At 41.7% G+C, this 16567-nt stretch overlaps 1 protein-coding gene across 1 annotated transcript in view; it reads right to left on the bottom strand.

The window, feature by feature from the left end:
• Window positions 1-16567, bottom strand: part of LOC128732558 (uncharacterized) — a 90141-nt gene that overhangs the window by 61834 nt on the left and 11740 nt on the right. Inside the window, exons 2-3 of the mRNA XM_053825832.1 lie at window positions 5327-5353; window positions 1561-1563 (exon numbers count right to left, since the gene is read on the bottom strand). Coding sequence (XP_053681807.1) covers window positions 1561-1563; window positions 5327-5353 — 30 coding nt within the window. The remainder of the gene's footprint in view (window positions 1-1560; window positions 1564-5326; window positions 5354-16567) is intronic.

Here is a 16567-nt window from a genome sequence, read left to right as displayed (position 1 = left end):
AAAAAACGCAATAAAGTTAAATTATATCAGCAGCCTGACGAAATTATATTCACCGAAGGAGCAGCTATTGCTACTGCGGTCGACCTGCACAGCCAGCGAAAGGGTGCACGGGAAAACCGAAACGCGCCCACTGGCCATTGTGCTCACCCACGCAACCGGTGCGCGGGATTCCGTCAATTGAAAATTACGATTCGTATTTTTTTCTTCTTCATTCTTTTGAGAGCTTGCCTTTTTCTTGCTGCATTATTAACTTCGTCGGCGCAGCACTTTCAGGTCAGAAAGTAATTGGATTTTTCTCGGAGTTTTGGCATACACTTTATTTTCAGATCAAAATTTTGATATAAAAATTTTGGCAAGAATTCTATATTAAAGCTGACGGAAGCAAAACTTAGGAGTGTTGAGAGTCCTATTAATCCTACGCTCTGATAGTGAGAAATCCGATATCATGAAAAAACGGGTTTCCGTATCGAGAACAAACAACCGAAAGGGTTGACTTACAGTAACGGACCGAAAAAAAGCGGTTCAAGTAACGTCTAGTGTTCTGTTTTCCTTAGAATTACCCGATTTGGTAAACAATCGTCGAACCGGAAGATTATGTTTTTGCATATACATTGTGTAGATATACCCTACACGGAACCCTCCCGTGATCCAACGAAGGTTCCAAGCCTAGCCTAGCCGAGTGCTGTGCTGTGTAGAAAGGAAAATAATACGGTTTCGTGTTTCGCATTCACCAAACAGTCAGGCAGGCAGGCAGGCTTGTGGGCACATTTCCATTTCCGCTTCGAGACGATCCCATGGCCGCGGAGGACCCTCGGAGCGGCATGTGTGAGCGTGTGTGTTTTTCGTGTCGAATGGTGCTATTATGAATTTATTCGTATGTAATCTCCATTGAGCATGGGAAATTCCATTCCCGTAGTCCTCCTGCATGGAAACCGGATCCAGTACAGTCTGTCTGGCAAGGATGATATAGAAGATGATAAAATTTTAAATGTAAATGCAATTAAAAAGTTCCGATGTGTGCCGGGAGCTGGCAGTCCCGTACAGTGTTGGGGCCGTTGCGCGTTGGGGCGTTCGCTACACATACCATTCTTGCCACTTTTGCCGAAAGGGTGACAGGCAGCATTGACAAACGACGTAATAATGGCCGTAGTGAAACAGCTTTGAGGCGAGCCAAACGAACGGTCTGGCGCATGCAATGAATTGTTAATTCATAATTCGGCTTCATTGGCGAAATAAATGTTCCGCTCAGCGCAGTGATCCGCCCGTTATGACAGTCGATTATGAGCTTTATAGTCGGGAAGTGTTAAATAAATTTTCTCGCTTTAGCAATTTGGGGATTCGTTTTAAACGGTGGGTACACATTTGCTGCGAGTTGAACCATACGAAATGAAGTGATATATGTTTCCCTGAGAGCAGATTAATCACATCACCGATGTGAACGTTTCGTATGATTTATGATGTTGTCTCAGCTGAACTTATCTTCGTTTTACCCATCGAAATATTGGAGTCTGCAGTTAAATTCAGACTGCGAGCAATCGATCATTCCGAGGAGGGTAGCACTATCTGAAGGATAATAGTTTTCAACAACTTTTGTAAACTTGACTATTCACAGTCGAGGATCCGATTTCCATTGTTTCAATGCACTTTACGGCTTTCATGCTGACAGAACTAAGTTAGTAGTGGCACTAGGAAAGTTGCGTTGTTTTCCCGAGGCAAACGCAGTCAGAATCAGTCTTATGTTACTTCAGTCGCCAGCAGCCCCCTGCAGAAAAGCACAGGAAACAAATCCATACCTAGTTTATGCAATCGCAAACACTCCAACTGTGCTTTCAGATGTTTTATTCTGTCTTTTATGGCACGTGGTATCGGCATGCGATGGGGAAGTGTAACTCTCACTTGCTGGTATGTGTTAGTTAAAGTGCTGTAATGCAATACTGGATTGTTCTCTTTCATTTAGCTCTTTGAACTTGAGAACTTAAAAACTATTACTAACATTCGGTGAACTTAACGAATTGGATTGCTTGATAGAATTTGCAACTAAAACGATTAAATTCCAGTAAATGAGAATTAATATAACAGTGAATGTACACCAGTCTTAAAAAGGATTTCGAAATACTTAGAAACCAATACAAATTTACTGAATTAAAACATATACAAAGCGTTAGGTAGCTTAGTGCAGGGTTGATAGCAGAGAAAGTAATTAAACATTTTGAGTTTTCGGTTCTGTTGCTTTTATTCGAAACCTGTGAAAATTTCGTATTGAAAATTGCCCTGAACCTCCTACTTTATGAAATTTAGAAACTTTTCAGAATCAGAAATCTTTGAAATAAATGTTTCTTAATGCAGTCTCATCAAATTTCTCCTAAAAAGGCGAGATAAAGTTGATTGCTTTTATCTAACAATTTCAAGCTCTGGTACCGTTGTATCCGCGTTCATGTTTACCTAGACCTGACGGTATCCCAGCGGTAGTCTTCGCCGGTTGTGCAATGGCCTTAGTGGAGCCTTTGTGTTTTATATTCAACAAATCGTTCGAGGATGGAAAATTTCCGACCAGCTGGAAGCAGCCACTCATGTTTCCTGTTTTTAAAAGTGGCGACCGCCGGAATGTTCGCAATTTTCCACCGGCCAACACGGCTTTACGTCTGGTCGATCCTTCTCTTTTCCAATATATCCATGTCCAGCAGCTTACACCTATGTTCCTATGGAGGAAGTTCGACTGGATCCATCCAGGGCAGATCCCAAAGCGCGTATCTGATAAACCTTTTTTGTACAGATTCGATCCGTGCAGTCCAAAGGCCGGTCTAAGGGCTCCAAACAACAGCTGCCGTCTCCAATGATGAGCGTACAAGTGCGTAATACAAGGCCCTCAGGCAGTATGGATCACGAAACTCTTTTGCAATTTTCATTACGAAACCCAGGTTCTTGTTTGCTTTGGAAATGATGCTACTGTAGTGGTCCTGAAATGTAAGCTCGGTATCCAACAGAACAACCAACCAAGATCCTTGACGATTGTTACGCGTTCAATATTCTGGCCATTTATGAAATAACTGTATTGGATTGGAGCCTCTTTCGGCTGTAACTGATTACAGAGCACTTGGAGACGCTGATACTGAGCCGGTTGCATACACACCAACCATAAAACAAATCGATTAGCTTTTGTAATTCGATGCAATCAGCGACTGAGCGAACTGCAAGGTAGATTTTGAGGTCATCAGCATACACGATTCTGCATGCTGGAGGGAGTATCATGCAAACATCGTTGTAATACAGCAAAAATAGCAAGGGTCCGACGTTGCTGCCCTGAGGCACACGTAAGTTACTCCGGAAGCCGCAAGACTCAGTGCTCCCCAATTTCACAGAAAGACAGCGGTTTTCAAGAAAAGATTTCAACCACCGGACAAAAGCAGCAGAGGCACCGAGATGCTTTATTTTAGCAAGCAGTATGGTGTGATCAACTCGATCGAACGCAGCTTTGATGTCAGTATACACCATGTCGACTTCTGCTGCACCATATGTTGTAGACAAAATGAGCTGAACTCCACCAGATTTGTGCTGATCGAGCGACCAGGAAAAAGGCCATGCTGATCTGTTGAGATGTAAAGACAACTGCTTACTCAAAAGAACTGTATCGTTTTGAAACTGCCATAAGCACGCCTCCACCTCATAATTTACCCGATCCAAGGGGGTTGCGGTCATTGTGGTAAACATTATATTCCGTTCTAAACAACTGCAGTGAATGGAACCGGTCATTGAGCCAGGTCTCGGTGAGAATCACCGCGTCAAATTCAGCATCGCTGACTGAGATGAAGAAGTCGTCGACTTTGGTGCGGAGTCCTTTAACATTTTGATAGTATAGGCGAATACAGTCAGATTTTGGAAGGGTGTCCACAGTAACAGAAAGAGGGTAGCAGTATTCCTCCACCGCAACGTCAGCAACTGCCGAGGGGGGCAACGCGTTGCTACCGCCATTCAGGCCATCCACTGCGTTAGAACCATGAGACGGGACTTGATCGTACTTGCCTTAGGTAAAGCGACGGAAGACCCCTCCTCCACACCCACACACAGGGCCAGGATGATTGTTGAGCGAAGACGGGAAGAGCGCGACTGTGGTGAGGGGACTTGGGGCTTCCATGGTACCAACGCTATTGCGTCCCGGAAACAGGAATTCAGGTTCAGACAGATTGCGAGTCGTCAGGTCAGGCTGGAACTGGTGAACGGGTCACAAGCTAATATGGTCGTTAAATTGTTGTACTTGCCATTTTTCTCAGGTTGGAAGACCACTGCTCCAACACCACACACAGGGCCGGGACGACTGATGAACGAAGTCTGCAGTAGCGCGATTGTGGCGGGTAGATCAGTGGCTTTCATCAATTCACAATTCACGCACTTTTCGAACGAGGATGCACAGTCTTTTGCTTCATGATCTCCAGCACACTTCGGGCAGCAGAAAGGATTATTGCAGGAAGATGGCTTATATCCGAACTTCTTCGACAACTCTGCATCGATCCCATCCCACGTTGACACTTTGCAGATTTATTAATGTTTCGAATGTCTGGGCATCAGTCTCTAGGACAACCACCAGGATTATTGCAGCCGAGTTTTCATCGAACAACTTTTGGATGCAACGAACCAATACCTACCTGCATTCGAACTTTCTCTGCAGTTGAAACCCCCTTTGAGTTCGGCAAACCTTCACATAATGTTTGCACAGAAATTATGTAACAGTAGTTTTCCATAAGCATGACTAATATTCAATAAGACAATTGTGTCAGTTGAATTTCACAATCAAATAAACAAATAAACAAATAATCCGTTCTAACGCCTACTTTTTTTGTTTCGCTGCAATTTAAGTTTAAACGCAACGTGTTGAGTGTTAAATTTTTATCTGGAAACTGCATGAACTCATACATCACGCATAGCACACTAGATCACCGCGTGCAACAGAGACGGTCTGACAGAAATATCCCCGTGTAGTGTTAATGAACTACTGAGAAGTGTGCGGTACGGATTCATCAGGCTCTTTGTGAGGTGTATGCTATTCGGGATCAGCGGAGGAGCCGGCTCCTGAACTACTGCTATTCAATTCATGCTTAGTCTCGGTGTTATTGAGATTGTCTGGTACACATTTCGCAAATTGCTTTGTCAACGTCACACTGGAAATTGTTGGAAATAGTTGATTACTACAAGCAAATGCGGAAAGAGACTTTTCTACGTTAGCAGTGGTTATTTATGGTTCGAAACTGTTTATGCTTTACGCCTGAAATTTTATTAGACATTTTTCACGTAAGGATGATAAACAAACTAGAACAAGAAATAGATTCATAACACTTACAGCTGCATCCTTTGCAGGTACCTGCAAAAAACGGAAAAGCGAAATTTAATTAGTATTCAAATCATAATCACATTCGTATGACAGGTAACATAGATTCTCCAGTGCTGTTAGCTCCCTTGAGAAATGTCATAAACTCAGACAGTACCTAATTTTCTCGAAAAGTGTCAAGAATGCTATCGGCTGTAATTATATACACCTTCTCCCCCCAAAGCAATCCTTCTCGCTCTTCCGGAAGCGAAAGCACAAAATACCCATCAAACACGGGTCCGGGGGTCGGACGGTCGGTGCGTGGTATTTGAAACCCACCAGCCCACCGAGAGAGATACGAGAGTCCGAGAGGCCGGATTGCTGTTTTAATTAAACCGAGGCCACTCTCGAAGCCAGCCGGCTTTCGTATTCCGCTGGCGGCTTATAAATTGGTGCTGAAAAGTTGTTTCGCGCTTATCAAGCGCCACAAATTTTCAGCTCGAGCTCGAGACGAGAAACAATTGGACTGGCTGTGGTGGCTTGGCAACCAATTCTGATGCTACTCGCGCCATTTCCGTCTAGCGGCCCACAAAACAAGAATGGAAAATGGAGCGGTAAAAGAATGAAAAACAGAAAAAACAGCAACAACAACAAAATTACTTTATCCTCGGAATAATCCACTCTGTGCTTGATTTGCAAACTGAAAACGATGCGAATCGTGGTTGCATTTGACCTGCGGAATGCGCGCTCCAAAGTCCATGGCAGGACTTTTTTAATACCGTTTTGCGATTCGGTTCGGCGGTTAACTGCTTTGCCACCATAAATTCGATATTGACAGCTAGAGACGCTTTTCTTTTAAAAGTTTGTTTATTTTTCGTATCTTTTTTTCCTGTTATACAGCTTTTTCTCTTTTTTGTTGATCTTTGCGGCACATTTGGTTCGGCCAAGCCGGTAAAAGTTTTCTCATTTCCATGGAAACTACTTTCCAAGTAGCTATCGGAAAGTTGTAATCTCAATGGTTTCGACCATTTTCGGTAAACGGTTTCGAATTTGAAAACACGGGAGAGTTGTAACTTAGGTTGGCTTTAATGGCGTTTGCATACTTTAGTTGAACTTGAAAGTGACCGTAATTTTTTTATGCATAACTGAGCGTATTATGAGTCAAGGTAATACATAGAATGGTGACGGAGAGAAGAAAAGCTACTGTTTCTTTGTTCGGCATTGCTAGAGATGATGGAATGATGGGGTAACCTTGACGGTGATGATGTAATACAATCATCCTACACTGTCGTTGGGTAAATGTGGCGAACAACGGCACAAATCGACCTGAGCAATTTGGTTTGAGTAAGCGGGTTTTCTTCGCGATGGCAGCTTCGAGTGTGTTTCCCTAGAACTGGTATCGGGAAACCTTAACATCCCACAACATCCTACATTTCATCAGCCGGTCACAGTGTGGTTGATGGTCTCGAACTCCTTGTGCGGCTCAAGGATCGTGAACGAGTTGATTATGTAAAATCAATCAACCGGAGCGATTTTAATGAGCGTGAGTGAGTGAACGAGCGAGCGAGCACAGGTTTTGGTGCAGGGAGGTATAAGAGGAGAACGATAACGAAAGTGTTCTTGGAAATGAACTTGCTTCGACAGCAGTTTTGCTAGCATTTTTCCAACAAAATGTGGGCGTAGAACTTTTCATCTGTCAAAAAAAGTTAGTTTAGTGTTTGTCACCTTTAGGTTTGACTTTATTATTAGAGTGATTTATTCGAATCATGACTTTTAAAATGCTGACAAAGATGTTTTATTACGTATTTATTATCCTGGAGAGTTAAGCAGAGTGAGTCAACCAACATAGTTTGAGTACAAAAACCGCGAATTGAAATTTGTCACAATTGTTTAAATAATTGTGTAATAATTCAAAGCAAATTTACAGATTCAATGGTAAAATTTATCTCTTAAAACTGGTAAAATACAGAGCGGCACAAAGTAGGCGCCTGCTAACGTGCGCAAAAGGAGATGACGGCATGGCAGCCGCCTGCCAGTGGGGCTAACGATTCGTTATTGGTCCATTAAATATTTCCTACGAAAAACTTCTTCGGCTCAAGTAGGTAATAAAAATGGTGACGAAAAATTTCGCTTCTTAGTGTTCCCGGAATAAGCTTAATCAGCGGTCATAAATTTGATCGATCTCTCGGCACCGGCGACAGAAGAAACCAAATGCAATTAATGGCCGCGGAATGGGATTTCGGTGGCGGAATTTGGAAAGCAGGCTGAACGAAAAAATGACCATATAATCCATTGATGGTGGCAAAATTTGATTTGAAAAGATTTGCGAAGAATTTTGTATAGAAGATATTAAATTATTGTTCAATTTTCGGGATTTAATTTTGCCAATCTCGCAGTGATTGTTAGAGAAGTTTGAAAAAATGCTCATTCTTGGAACTACAACCAATTAATATCCTATGCCTCGGAGGTAGAGACTGTTCAAAATTAAAATCAAAACAGAAGCATACTTTTGATTCGAATGAAACCTCTGCTAGAAGCATACTTCGTGAGAAATTTCATTGGAAATTGTGGCTGCTTGGCCCGGCTTCGCAGCAGCAAATAGCTTTAATAAATTACTTGTTTGGACATTTCTGTGAACTTTTGCAACCATTTCGCCTGATCACATGGGGGATCAACTTGAGTGCCTCTCGTTTTTAATCATTGATAACTCATGAACGTGTTTATATGTTGTATCGTGATGAAATGTTCTCCACTGGATGAACCAATTAAGTTTTTCCAATTGCTGGTTTCTCCCTATAACAATTATACTGCCGCTTCTCGCATAACAGTCCCATTTATATAGGATAAAATATAAAAAATTTGACTATTATGCGAGTAGTGGCAATATAGGCGCTGTAGAGATTGAAAAGTAGCGGGCAAATTTTTATTCATAAGATCTTATCATCGTTTGATTCAACCTTTTTTGTGTTTATATTCCACGGCCCCGGCCGGTCGATGCCTTCCGGGACCTACATTTGGGTTCAGATTATATTAAAATAGGACCCACGGGGTAAGGGCGCTACATTTCCCCCCACTACTTAAGGAGTTACAATCTCATCGTAGAAGGTGGTTGCTAGCAGCACCTCGCGTAGGAATAATAGGTAACCACCGCGACAATTACAGATAATATTTACATTGCTTAGTTTTTTTAAATTTCTGTTAATATGTACCTACATTTGGTTTTGTTTTCCGGATTTTGACTTTATAATTTGAAATAAATAGTTTAGTGTGACTTTAGTTCACTTCTTCTAGCTACACTTAATTTACTTTTTAGTATATTCCATAGGAATGGAGCCTTCAACCTGAAGATCCGTGTTGAGAATCGCGGCTAACACACTAACGGATGAACAACGTCACGTGCAGTGCCTTGTATATCGTAAGTGTCTGTACAGTTTCCTCGTCCCGTGAGTAAAAACGAGTTATATTAAAACTTCTCAATATGGTGGTTCGATTACAATAGATCGAGGAAGACACGACGCGCCTAATAAGGGGGTTATGCAGTCTCCTTTTGTGCAGCGCCTCTATGGTTCAAAGGTACATTAGTACCAGCGAGCTACATGTCCTGGCGGGTCTTGTTGGTTCGAATCCGGTTATAATCTCAATTTATAGCTTGGTTCGACCCATGCACCTTCCAGCATTGAACAAAAGGTAGGAGGTACAACGACTACTTGTTAAGCGTAGCTACTAATACCCCCCTCCCCCTCTCACCTTTCCGCTCTTTCTCCTTCACTCAAAAATTTTCATTACTTTCTTCTACCGTCCCTTCGTCAATTGTAAAAGAACTACAGTTTCAAAAAATATCACTAAAATTTTGTTTTTTGAAAAGGAAAGCTTAGTCTGAATTATCAGCTTAAACTTTCAGGTTAAAGTGCTATAGCACAATCTTGTTTTTTTTTGCTGCACAAGCTACTTTAGTAACCTGTTCCGGTCCAGGTTACCGACTCCATGGATTTCACTCACATCACAACATTACTCAGAGGGTGTTGGGGAATGGTGGGCGTTTTGAGCGTGTCGGATCAACACAAATTCTTCTATGTCGGGGCATCACGGCATCAAGACATCGTAGTTAATCAGTTGTCATCTTTTCATATACCCGCGACTTATTGTCTGCGCGTCCATCCGGCATCGTTGTTACTGAAGGTTAAGTAGTTGACCTACTGCATAAATGACTCGCAGTTTCTTCCGTTCAAATGGTTGATTGGAGTGTCAATGATATTGTATGAAAAGGCTATGTAATGCGCGGGACTAGAAAGGCTGCCGTTGCCGGTCGATGTCTGCCGGGACTGAAATCAGAGTTCAGATTAAGTTAAAATAGGACCCGCGGAGAAGGGGCGCTACATTCCCCCCCCCCCCCCCCGCGTTACGGAGCTGCAAGTCATGTCAGAAGGAGATTGCGAGCGGCAGCTAGCATTGGAATAATAGGTAGTTAACTTAGCCACAGCTAAGTTGTGTAACTTAGATTAGCTTATATTTATTCAGTTTGCAATCACGAAATTATGATTTTCATAATATGGTCGGTATTCCATGATGGTATCAAAAAATTAGCTTAAAATGGTTTGACAAAACCAACGCCGGTAATCTATTTCTCCTTGACCACAGTCAACAGCAGCATGAATGTTGAATAGCACAGTTCCAGTACCTTCGAGCTGGTCGTAAGTGACATGTCCCACAGGCCACCACAAGTGAACCGTATTCTGTGGTGAGATCGCAGAATCAAAATCTCAATACTTTTCCTGGTTGTTCGATACCAAACTGCCCGATCGCGACGATAGATGAGGTGGTCGTACCACAACGAGTTGTAAACGTGAGTTCCCACCTCAAAGATCTAAAATAAATATGATTGTTCATAAATTACCGACAACAGTTTCGATCTTTGCCGCTCTTACCTTATTTTCCAGTAGATCGGAAAAATATCCAAACAAAATGATTGAAATGATTGCCGATAGCATATTGATGATAGTATCCATCGGAACACTGCCGGGTTGCTTCAGTTGAATCGCCAGCAGGAAGCAGGAGTACGTAATGACGAAGAAATAAATTTGCAACGTGATCAGAAAATACAGCCTAATTTTGTCCCGAAAGAGCATAACCATCTCCAGCAACTTCTGATGACGCCGAACACACCGTCGGACCTCCTCCAAGTCCCAGTGACTATAAGCCCGCTCAAAATCTTCACCTAGAATGGTGAATTCTGTTGTGAACACCAACAGAATGGTGAACGTCATCACCTGAGAGCACTGAGCCAGCTGCCCTACCAAAACCACCTCCACCGGATAAAGAACGAAAGCAAGAAGCTTTCCCGGTGGGAAAGACAGGCCATTTGCCAGAGGACAGGTTGGCCATAGTTTTACAGCCCAATAGATCCCCTGAAACACGTTCAGTAACCAGTACCAGATGGAGAAGAGAAAAATCGTTGGACGGGATCGTACCCGCAGTGGATCACTCGCTCCTTCGGTTTGTAAATTCGTCAAAAAATCTTTCACGTTACGAAAATGCTTTCGCTCGAAGACTAAACAGTTCCACACGGAGAAGCAGGCCACAGCGGTTCCGATGAAGAACAGCATTCCGAAGATGGAATCGAACGATTCCTGGGAGAGGTCGATGAAAAACATACTGATGAGTGACGCCACGAAGTACGTGTAGAGAAAAATGACCAACGGAGGCTTCAGTCGGGACGCCCCTCCGGGGGTGTAATCCCATCGAACGACACCAATGTAACGATCCAGTAGATTGGAGAACACAAATGGCGTTCGGATGCGATTCAGCAGGGCCGAATTGTGCAAGAACCGATTCTTGGACAGAAACGGATTCACCGTAGTCGGCATGCTGTGATGCTGGTTGCACTGAAACTGACTCCGATGGAAACTGTACGCCCTAATGGCGATATTTTTGGATCGAACTGCTGTGTCACATTAATTGCGGTTAAAGTTTTTTCTTCAACTTTTGTTAGTTTAAAATTAATGGGAAACGGACAGCTGAGTCCGGTGCGTTCGCTGTAAAATGTTGAAAGTTTACTAATGAATCATTGATTGGGGACGGGATTCTTTTGTAATTACTCTTCGGAAAAGGGTTTTCTCGTTTCGTACCCAAACTGTCGAAGTATGTCAGTTGAACTGCGAGAATAATGGTTGGCCCTTCTCGCTAGTATAGATACAAGAGCTTGAGGAAGAGTAATAATATTTTGGTGTTCTTTTTCCATTGTGATAAATTTTTTATTATTCGTATATTTTTAGACAAGTTTTTAAAAATAAATCCTACAAAATGCAAACTTTTTGCAAGTTTTCTGCTAGAATGCAAGTTTGAATGCCACAAAAAGTCATAAAGTGATTTCATTTTTAAGTTAAAATCCCAATAAATATTCAGTTGAGCTTAAGCTGAAATATAACAGAAAATTACTGAAGTGCAAAAAAAGCGACGTGTAGAATGTACTCAATTTAACTTAACAATTTAACTTAACTTAATTGCTTACTTATTGGATTTCTATTGTAATGTTTCTCTTTATAAATCCTTGACCCTGAACAAAGTTCTACACTAAGTGGTTAACGTATTTCTAATAAATTACAATTACAATTACAATTTAGCTTAAAATTGCTGCAAAACGCTTCTGAAGGTTTGAAAAAACAACGGAGGAAGACTTAAGTTAATGGTCAATGCATTAAAAAGCGCCAGAAAAGGCAAACATTTCTCGTTTGGGATTCTACTCACTTACTTAACTTTAGTGACGACGGTCCGTTATCGATACTGAACCGAACGATTTCTGGTCTTCTAGTCGGTCTGTCTGCCGGTCCTGGACTGCCTTTCTCCAATCCCCTGGAACACAAGCTGAACGTATATCGTTCTCGACAGTACACAGTCATCGGGAGCGGAGTTTGCCCTGAAATCTACAGTCTCTTTCTGGTTCTCTGTTGAAAACAGAGAGCTACTGTTTCATCAGGCATTCTGGCCACGGGCATACTTGATACAACTCGTGGTCCATGCATTTCACCCACCATTCTGACACATGATTTTATGATTTTGATCCATCCACCGTCACACGAAGCAGCTAAATTAGACGGAATATCATGTTCTAGCATTGTCTTCCACAGCTCATTTCGTTTGACTGAATCGTACACCGTCTTAAAATCCACAAACAGATTTGAAGTCTGCTGGAACTTGTCTAGTAACTGCCGCAGGGTAAACATCTGATCCCTCACGGAGTTACCCTCATGAAAACCAACTTGGTACTGGTCGACTGATTCCCGTGTTTACCTCTCCATGCAATAGTGTCTGGAAGTGCTCCTTCCACCTCGTTCCATTTGCTGTAGCCGTTTTGTCAGTAAGTAGCTTGCCAGTACTGCAAATTTCTGCACCTCACTGTTTTGTATAAACTCCGTACGTCGTTGCTGACGAATCGCTTCTCTGCGCTGCACTGGCAAGCACGTGCCTCTCATACTTGCGTTTTCTTAGACGGTGGCTTCTTTTTTCCACAGCTCTAGTCTCTCTATGCCTTTCTCTGTACTGACGTGTAACCGCAATGAGAATACGACTCCTGGTCTGGTTCTTCGCAGCGTCCTTCTTGCGCGAATATTACACAAGACAAGATGGTCAGAGTCGATATTTGGTACCCGAAGAGATCGTACTTCGATGACAAGTGCCGACTGTCAATCAAAATATGATCATTCTGATGGCTAGAACCTTAATTGAGATGCCTCCAGGTACGTTTTTCGATATTCAGTTGTGGAAAGTAGGTGCTGCAGATGTGGTCACATCTCTGGCCGCGGCGAAGTTCATGAACCTTAGACCGTTATCATTGGTCGACAGATGAAGGCTATGTCTTCCAATGCGAGGACGGAAGAAATTCTCCCTCCTGTGTCATGTTTTCGGCCTTTTTCATAGGGCCTCTGAATCTGTCGTAGAACTCGTCCCTAATATCTTTGGATTTATCACTTGCCGCACAGGGCAGGGGGACGGCTTAAAAAAAAGGCGGACATCAACTTTTGCGTAGAAACTACTAGAAAGTTTTCTGCATTTGTGTCTTCACAAAAGTTTCTTGATTCTGTAAGTACTTTTTTGTTATACCAAAAAAATTTGCATTAAGGGGGTGGGTCAATAAATAATCAATTTAACTTTTTTATTTAAGCCAAAAATAAACAAAGCGCAAGAAAAAGTTGTACAAAATGTTATTTAAGGAGTTTTTGTCGAAGAAAGAGAACTTCTATCTCTTAAGGGAAAGAAGTTATAGTGCTACAAACTAATGTATCCCCTTAATACCAGCTTTTCTAGTTTTTTTTCTGGGTATTTCGACTTCTACGCAGTTTTGCTGTTCCACGAAGTTTAACATACTATGAAATACACCTTTTTGCTGAAAGAAGTGCAGCTCTACCTTTCTTGGTTTTCGAGCTATTCCAGCTTTTGTCTAATTTTCAATCAATTTTCAAGGGGCTCTATTTTAAAAGGTATGCAGGTATGCGCAGCCAATCTCAGCCCTTTTACGTACTGCAATATAGTGAGTTTCATTTCATATGTATGTCATGGTGGATCACGGTGGAACATTTGAGAAAACTGTAAATGAAATTACCAATTTCGAACAATTTTTTGCTTTGAAATCGAAATCCGCTAGGCGCTAATGCCAAAAGTATGTCAAAAACAAAAATGCTCGGATATGAGTGTCTCAAATAAGCACCGGAAGCCTTGCCACGTAATTGTTGATTATTTTTGGCAATATTTTTTCTTGCATGTTTTGATTCAGAACAAAGAAATCATGCAAAATTGGAAATTTCATTTGCAGTTATACATATGAAATGAACAGCACTACATTGCAGTACGTAAAGTGGCTGAGATTGGCTACGCATATCTGCGTCCTTTAAAAATAAAGCCCCTTGAAAACTGATTGAAAATTAGACAAAAGCTGGAATTGCTCGAAAACCAAGAAAGGTAGTGTTGCACTTCTTTCAGCAAAAAGGTGTATTTTCGTAGTAAGTCAAACTTCGTGGAACTTCAAAACTGCGTAGAAGTCGACATAAACAGAAAAAATGAGAAAAACTGGTATTAAGGGCATACATTAGTTTGTAGCACTATAACTTCTTTCCCTTAAGAGATAGAAGTTCTCTTTCTTCGACAAAAACTCCATAAATAACATTTTGTATAACTTTTTCTTGGGCTTTGTTTATTTTTGGCTTTAAATGAAACAGTTAAATTGATTATTTATTGACCAACCCTCTTAATGCAAATTTTGTTGGTATAACAAAAAATTGGTGATTGGTGATGGTCTCAACGCGCGGAAATTACGAAAAGTAGCCCATTTTGCCTCATGGGCTGGTACCGAATGGCCGAATTTCAACAAGAGTCACAGAAGGCCGAATCATGAAAGGCCGAATCACGACTGGCCGAATCACGAAAGGCCCAATTTTTTTCGGAATGCCTAAAAAACTATTCAATAAAAAACATGAATTGGCAAGCAGTTAACTTATAACTATAATCAAACATAAAAACACAATAAGCAACATAACTATTTACTATAGTTGGTTCATAGTTCTTTCAAATGATTTACGTTTATTATTAAGTGCGAGAGCTATTTACCGTGTCAATAGCAAATGTTTCCCAGATGTTGTGCGGGTGCGCCGGTGACCCGCCATCGGAAGCGCCGGCAATGGCGGGGAGGGGGGGCGGAGGGGGGCAGCCCCCTGCAGAAACCACTTCCATTTAGGTGCTTGCATTTTCCTAGGTTTACTGACTAGTAGGGGGATTATCCCTTAATTAAGTCGGAACGAGCGATAGTGAGTAAGGACAGCATGTACCCATCGTTTGTGCAGGTTGAAGGCCGTGAATATTTTCGGCCAAATATGGCGTTCGGCCATTCGTGTTTCGGCCTTCTGTGATTCGGCCATTAGATATATTATGCCATTTGTTATTTCGGCCATTTGTGTTTCGGCCATTCGTGTTTCGGCCATTCGTGTTTCGGCCATTTGTGTTTCGGCCATTCGTAGGTAATCCTGCCTCATTTACCCTAAGCGTCCATTGAAAAAATATGAGTCTAAAATTTTTTGAATAGGAACAAACACACCAAATTTGAACGAAATCTGAACACTTTTACAGTTGCTCGTTTTGCGATCGATACTTTCTCAGTTTTCAGTGCAAGTTGTAGGGTAAAACAAGGCAAAACATTCCCTTACACGACATTTTTGTGAAAAACTTGATCGTCTTTCGATATTTTGACTGTTTCAACCTGCACGACAGGCACGCCTTCTTGAAAATCTCTGATAAAAGTATCGAATTGGTGTTTTGCCTGTAGTACAAAAACCTTGAGGAAAATGGGGCAAAACAGACTTCTAGATTATGTTATGTTAGAATAAAATTGTTTTTGTACCTATTTCTCAACGTTCTTCTTTTCTTACCATAGAATCTCAAATTGGAGAGAGTTTGTACTTGAAAAACTATTAGAAAATAGGAGTAGATGAAGTAAAATGAGCTGCTTTCCGTCGTTTCCGCACGTTGAGGCCATCACTAATCGATTTCTCGTGATTTTTTACATAAGAAAAGTCACTTTTTACCCCATAAAAACAGTGGCAACAGCGGTCACCTAGCGCCTGTAGAAGATACGCTTTAACCAACCACACTGCAGCCTCCCAGAGTCCACCAAAATGCGGTGCTCAGGGCGGTATAATTTTCCATTTCATTTTTCTGCCCGCACATTCTCTGGCAGCTATTTGATAATGTTTTTAGTAGTTTTCCATCTCCAACAATGTTAGTGTCGTTATCGTACTACCGTTGCTTCGGAGAAAAGATGACCAAAACTGCTTATTTTTAGATTTTGGACCTTACCTTAATGTTACCCCTAAAGAAGCTTCCACTCAGCGGGAAAATTAGAATTTAGAACATTTTAAAGATGGGAAAGGGCTGTAGTCGTAACAAATAAAGTGCCTTCAATGATGTCATCGAAGAATGAAATGCATGTTTGTGTTTAATTTTGCGCAATTGTCGTGCAAAAATTTACAAACCGTGCTCTACCAGACCAGTGTTGTTAGTTCAAATTCGATGAAACACACCGAAATTATGCACAACACTAAGCATACCATTCGTTTCAACAACTAATTCAAACGCCTAAATATGCCCGGAAAAAAAATGCTCCCAGCATCCCGGGATTAGGCGATCATTTTTCCACCTTGCTGTGCTGGTTCGAGCATATTTACGCCATCCGAAAACATGGACTAATTTCACTGCTCCTCCCACAATGTAACAAAAGAAGAACAG

The sequence above is a fragment of the Sabethes cyaneus genome, chromosome 1, assembly GCF_943734655.1.
Source record: "Sabethes cyaneus chromosome 1, idSabCyanKW18_F2, whole genome shotgun sequence".
NCBI classification, from domain to species: domain Eukaryota; kingdom Metazoa; phylum Arthropoda; class Insecta; order Diptera; family Culicidae; genus Sabethes; species Sabethes cyaneus.
The sequence above is the reverse complement of the archived record's forward strand: the minus strand, read 5'-3'. Positions and strand labels throughout refer to the sequence as shown.